Here is a 6,908-nt window from a genome sequence, read left to right on the forward strand (position 1 = left end):
TTATCTTTGCATTCATCTCAACCGCTTGACGAGAATCTATTTTCGGATCTCACTGTTATCGATCCTTCTCATGTTGTAGCAACTGAAACTGAGTCATTGATGCCATCAAATGACACTTCAGTCATGACAGCAAGCACAATGATATCTGAAACACAAACAGCTCCGGTTACTAAGGTTTTTCGGCAATCATCTAGAAAAAAGAAAAGAACTGGTTTAAGGATTGGATATGGGAGGGATTCACATCTTGCTGATGAACCTGAGCCACTTCTACATTCTAATGAACCTCAAGTAATAGATGAACAATATGGGTCCGAGAATTTGTTGCAGTCTGTAACAACTAATTTAAATGGCAAAGGAAATGAAAATCTCGAATCCATTCCGTTTTCTTCCTATCCTGGCATAAAAGATAAAGTTGAATCTGGTCAAATCCAACATGAAAATGGAAGTATACATGTTGGTTCACATGTTGTAGTAGAATCACCTTCTTATCAAGTTAATCGAGACGATATCTCCCCTGACGAAGGAAATATTACGTGTACTCCAGAAACTGAAGCATTGCCTATTCTTAAGGAGCTGGAAAAGGAAGAGCAAAAGGTGGGTTGTGACTCGGTAGAGGGGAAATATGAACAAGTTAAGGCTCAAATATCTCAGAAGGTGAGAGACACCCGGGAACAAGTTTTATCAATATCAGCAGCAAGGAAGGATTCCAGGAGGCGGAGAAGAAAAGCCTTAGAGAATCTTGAACTAGCTTCCGTAAAGTTCAAGGAAATTGAACAGAAGCTTGAAGAAGCCTGTGAAGCTGAAGATTTTGAAATGGCAGACAGCCTCAGTGAGAGTCTTGCAGCTGCTGAAAAGGAAAAAGAATGCATGTTAAATGCACTTAAAGATGCTGAGTCTGATTGTGATGCTATTGACTCAAAGATGGAAGAAGCACTGGAACATCAGATAGCCATTGAGGAAGAATGTGTCCCTTTGCTAAGAAGTTTTTCTGAGGTATGCTTATGATCTCATATAAACATTTACACTGTGTTTGGATGGGAGGAAATGGAGGGAAAGACAGGGAAGGGAAATGGAGGGATTGTATTTCCTTCATTTGATACCAATAATGGAGGGGAGGGAATTAAAAGAATAACTCCTTCATGAACAAAATAATTCCTTCCAACTAGGAATGATTTGGAAAGAAAACACACCAATCTCTCCTCTCTTCCCTATCTGCCCCTCCCTTTCCTTCTAAAATGTTATCCAAACATAGTGTAAGGCTCTGGCCCCCTTGCCTGAGGAATCTATGTATCTGATAATTTTAATTTGGATAACTCTGCAGGATTGATATATATTTTTTCTGTTGACCTTTGGTTTAGAGTCTATCAATCAATCTACAAGCTGTTAACAGAACAATATTCTATTTGAACTCAGAGTTTGGTACAACACAATCAGTTATTTTTAAAATTTGAGTATTTTTCAATTTTTGAACTTGATTTGTTTTTCAAGTTTTATCTCAGTAGAATAAAACACTTTTGGATAGGAAGAGTGATGTACATGTCATTACTTGAATACTAGGGAAGTCCAAAGATTAACTGCTTGCGCTCTGTTAGTGCTTTGCCCAAATCGAAAGAAACTAACACCAAATCAGATAAGCATAGCTTAATGGTTTACAGTTAATAGTAGAAATATGAGTGTAGGATATTCTGCCGAAACTCTTCAGGATATCTAATGCAGCATGATCTCTAGTTAATGCTAGTAATTGGAGTTTAAAATGTGCATCAAGAATTCATTGCACGTATCAAAATGTTGCTGCCATAATATCAATAAACTGAGTGACCTTTGTGATCCAAGAAGGTCTGGAATCTGGATTGAAGGAAATCCGCTTATTGTTCTTGTTACACTTGAAGTCTCTCTTAGTGTTTTTGGATATTTGAGTTTGCCAAAATCAAAAGATATCACTGTTTCTTGTTTTTTGTTTTTTGAAAATATTTGTTGTTTTAATTGTTTCTTTTCCTGTAGTCTTTTCCAAAATCAATTTGGTGACTGCATATGCAGTGAATATACTTCTAAGCTAGTACAATGTATCTTGGGGTAAACGTTTCTCATCCGGTTGACAGATAGGATGTGGGCTAAAATGGGATGATACTTGTTCCACTTATCTTCTTTCTTTAGGAGGTGAAATAGGAATGCCAGTCAGTTTTCTTTATCTTTGAGTTCTATTATTGTTGGTCAATACTTAAAACTTTTGCGCTAATGTTGGACGAATTTTGATTTTGTACATGCTAGCTTATTGTCTAGGAATAACCGCACAAGCAATATTGTTATCGGTTCATTTGACTGCCTTAATTCCCAGTTAAATTCTCTGCAAATCGGTTACCTGGGTCTGGTCAGATATGCTGTAGGCATTTGCATTTGTACTGGTTTGGGTTTAATATGTTTGACTTGACAGCTTTTAAACCTTCAAAAACATATAGATCACTGTTGGGAGTAATGTAAGATCAGTGTTGGACCTTTATATGAAAATATTTGACTGTGGCTATTTCTTTCTTGTAGAACGCTGCAAGAGAAGCAGACTTGATCCTGGAGAATGTTGAAGTCAATTCTTTAAAGAAAATGGATGAATGGTATATGTCTATTGACACTATGCAGACAAAAAAGTTGGAAATAGAGATTGAATCACAGTTAGTAATTGAAGCTCGTTCAACATTGACTGATTCAGTTGACCTTTTAGTTGAAAATGATGTCAAGGAAAAAGATGTCCTTTGTAAGGAAAAACAAATATTGATGCAAGAGTTGGAAGAACTTTTGCGTTTGGTGCAGAAAAAAGAGGCGGAAATAGCTGAAAACAACTCTAAAATTGAAGCCGCTGACAAAAGAATTGCTGAAGTGACTGCACATTACAAGGATGTCCAAACAGAAATTGATTCCAAGTTTGAGAAGTTGCAAGGTTGTCTCTCTCAAGTGGACTTAGAATGTCGAGATTTATTTAAAAAGAAAGAAGAAATTGACGACCTTCTTTCTCAAGGAAAGAGCCGAGGGAAAGAACTTAAAAAGCTTGCAATGGATTGTGAAGATGAAGCTAAAGCATACCAAGAAAACCTTAAATTCAGGAAAGCTTTAGTTTCTTCTGTCTTGAAAGTTAGAAAAGAAAAGTTAAGGCTTGCCAAGACCGAGGAGAAAATTGTGGCTGATACTCAAATGCTCAAACAGGAGATTTCTGTTGCAAGAGTTGACCTGCAGGTAGTTGAGCTCTTAACAACTTTGTCTGAGTTTAGCTTTTTTATTTAGTAAAGATAAATTTGGTTTGTTTACCAAGTCCCTTGAGATTTTACCTGAGCTGTCTACTGCTCTACGCTACTTGCTATTTGGTGGCTAGTGATAGGTACTACTGTTTTCTAATTGCTCTATTGGTTTTGTCCACTTTAGGACTTTCATTCAAATATACGGCATTTCTATATCATTTTTGTGTCTTGATTTTATTATTGGCATCTTTAAGTGTTTGTGATGGATATCTAATGTGGTAATACAGAAGAAATAAGTTTGTTTCCCTTCTTTTGATATTGTTGTGTGACTTCCTTTTCTCAATGAAATGGTATGTGTTAATTTCACTGTCACATGATTCACTAATCTCCTTGCGAATCGCGAATCAATAAAAGCGAATTATGGTCAGTTATGGGCTATTTTAGGGTCATTTTGAGCGAATTGCGAATTCAGAAAGCCAATTAACTGGCGAATTATGTTACACTGGTTGACTTCATAATGGAGGCTTCTTAATCTATGAATTGCTAACATTGATCATCTCCTTTTTCCTACAACTCTCTCTAAATCAGTAGGTTTATTAGTCACTTTCAGCAAAGTGAGAGCTTTAGTAATTGGTAACTAAAGAAAAATGCTTGGAACAATGGAGCACAAAAACAGAAAGGCTAAATTAGGCAAAGAGTGCCTCATTTGCAGAAAAAAAAAAGGACGGCAAGATAGATGCAAATCATGCAATAGTGTGGCTATACTTTACTGCACATAGCTAGGTTTGAGTTGAGACTCGCCTTAGTGATACTAGATAAGAGATTTGAACTGAGAATTTACAATGCTTAGCAGTATTGACCTATCTTAATGAATTTTGACAAGAACTCTCCCCGTGGAACGAAATAAATTTGATCAACTTCTTTCTGCTTGTGTTTCTCATGATGTACATTGGCAATATCTAAAGTGATTTTCAATAAGGGAGTGCTCTTTTTCACAAGGGCCGAGACGCTACGATGGGTGAGTTGTTTGGCTGGATGTTGAAATGGATGAGGTTCATGTTGGCTGCAGAATTTACTATCTCATAGCTGCTAGCTCCTTTTCTATTATAATGCCGAATGTTGTGAATTTATTATATGATGTTTTACTGACCCGTGTGACTGCTCTCTGTGTAGGAATTATCCACCACAAAATCAAGCATCCAGCAGGAAGGCGCTTCTATGAAACAAAGAATGCTCTTCATAGAAAAAAGGGTGCCAGAGATTGAAGCAGAGAAGAAAGTCGCTGCATCTGCCAGAAACTTTAAAGAAGCCGCACGTATAGCCTCGGAAGCTAAATCTTTGATGGCTGAGAAGGAAATTTTGCTGTCAGAGATGGAAGAATCAACGATAAAACTGGGAAAAATTGAGGAGAGGATTGATGAAACTCTCAAGAAATTGCACGAGTTTGAAGAACTTGTATCGTCCAAGGAAAAAGAGGCAGCAGTCGCCAGATTTCAGAGGCTACGCCTTATTTCTGCTGCTGTTTCATGTGAAAGATCAGCTGCTTTAGAGCTGGGTGATATTGAAGAAGCTAATGTACTTCTTGCAGAGGCTGAAGCAGCAGATTCGGAAGCTAAAGAACTTGAGTCATTACATAATATAAGCGAGACAGAATCTCAAAGCTTCTCGGAGCAGTTTATTCCGATGGAGCTTGTATCAAGCCTTGACGGAAAACAGTTGGAAGAATTAGCAGCTCGGGGTAGTCAATCTTCATTGTGATACTGTAAATGGGTGTTGGTTTTTGTGATGATATTCAATTTTCAAAATTAATATAGGAAATTTTTGTTTGCCTATCATGTGAGGAAATATATCCATTTTTCCTGTTCAGTTCCTGTATTCATGCTGGTCAGCTGGTGTATGATTTTAAACCAATAAAAACTTACTAAGGCATCCTTGCTTTGAGCATGTAAAATTTCATTGCTGACATATTTTCAAGAGTTGTGTGCTAAATTTGATCTTTTATTGTTTTGACTTTTTGTAAAACATAAAGGAGGATGGTGTGGAACGACAGTGAGCAGCTTCTGCTTCTGCGCTATAGCAATGGTCACCGGAGGTGTTTAAAATAGACTTGACGATCTAATATTCACCCGATCTTATAATCTAATTTGACTTTACCTGTCTTCATAATGATTTTTAAATTATATAAAAATCAATGTGGATACAAAACTCGATCTTGAACCAAATCAAAACACCTAACTCGAAATCAACCTGATAACCTAAATGAAAACCTCTAATGGTCACCTACTCACTAAGTGTCTCAGATCAGGATTTGCTACATGTTGAGCTAAGTCCTGCATGTTGACTGCAGGTTTTGATCTGTGGTGATTGAATGAACCAAGATAGTTTAAGTGGCTCAAGTAAACAATCACCTTCAAGACTCAAGATTAGACTTCAAGTTAGACTCAAGTAAGTATGATTCGACTCTAATCCAAATAATTCATGATCATATATGATAATTACTCTCTCGTTCCTTAAAGTTACCGAATAATGAATGTTTACGGAAATTAAGAAAAATAGAATTTTTTTGTTAGCGGATATATTATTTTATTGAATAATAAATTTAATGGAGAAAAAGTGAGGTCAATAAGCATTAAAAAATATTAAAATAAAGTTAGTGGAAAAAAATGAGGAACCATAAGCAATATAAAAAAGTTAAAATGAAGTTAGAGGAAAAATTGTGGGGATTATAAGCTTTTGTAAAATAGTTAAATGAGGATAATCAAGTTAAATATGTCCAAAATTCACAATATAAAATACAAAGATTTTTAGTGGGAACAACAAATTGAACAATCAAATTGGCAAATGAAAATAACTTTAAGAAGTACATCAAATTGTCAAGATATATACTATAAAAAAGACTCAAAATATCATAACCAAAATTCACTTGAACACTGCATGCATATCTCTATCCAAGACAAAATTGAGTAAACAACAAATTCACATAAAATAAATTAAGTGTTAAAACTTAAAGAGAATAAAGAGAAAGTAAAATGACTAAAGTTAGAAGAGAGAAAGTTCTACTCAAAGGTGTGATCTATTACTAGGTGAACTTGCATACTTTAGATGCATTCACATTAGGATAAATTCATTAATTACTTTTCACACAATATTTCAACACTCTCCCGTAAATGCATCCTAACTATGAAAAAGTGTAAAATATTATTACAATATATCTATTTTATACTACCTCATTAAAAACCTTGTCAGGAAAACTCATTGAGATAAAAACCCAAACGAAGGAAAAAAGAGTGCGATGAGTGTGATTTTCTCCCCCTGATTTGAACATATATCTTAGACATGACACATTCTAATTTTATGTACAAGTTGCATGAACCTCTTTGATGGATGGTACTTTGTGAACAGATATGCAAAATTTTCGTCTGATTGAATTTGTTTTACATCAACTTTTCTATCCTTCTAGAGGTCATGTGCGAAGAAAAGTTTTGGTGCTAGGTGTTTGGTTTCATCCCCTTTTATAAAGCTTTCACTGACTTGTTCAAGCGGTATTATCTTCATAAATTATGGTTGGAGAATTTGTTATCGTGCTTGTTTCATAAAGGGCAATTAATTCTAAATGGTTTGATGATGTAACAATTAGTGTCTATTTTGTGGCACTTCAAGTTATTGTGGTACCTCCATATGTGA

At 35.5% G+C, this 6,908-nt stretch overlaps 1 protein-coding gene across 2 annotated transcripts in view; it reads left to right on the plus strand.

The window, feature by feature from the left end:
- LOC130818729 (uncharacterized) overlaps window positions 1-5,225 on the plus strand; it is a 6,259-nt gene extending 1,034 nt beyond the window's left edge. For both annotated transcript variants that reach the window (XM_057684913.1, XM_057684912.1), the window contains 3 exons: window positions 1-993; window positions 2,536-3,222; window positions 4,398-5,225. The exon at window positions 1-993 is cut by the window's left edge and continues 240 nt beyond it. In XM_057684913.1, coding sequence (XP_057540896.1) covers window positions 1-993; window positions 2,536-3,222; window positions 4,398-4,982 — 2,265 coding nt within the window. In that variant the 3' untranslated portion in view covers window positions 4,983-5,225. The remainder of the gene's footprint in view (window positions 994-2,535; window positions 3,223-4,397) is intronic.
- Window positions 5,226-6,908: the final 1,683 nt, after the last annotated feature.

This window comes from Amaranthus tricolor, chromosome 7, assembly GCF_026212465.1.
Source record: "Amaranthus tricolor cultivar Red isolate AtriRed21 chromosome 7, ASM2621246v1, whole genome shotgun sequence".
In the NCBI taxonomy this organism is placed as follows: Eukaryota; Viridiplantae; Streptophyta; class Magnoliopsida; order Caryophyllales; family Amaranthaceae; genus Amaranthus; species Amaranthus tricolor.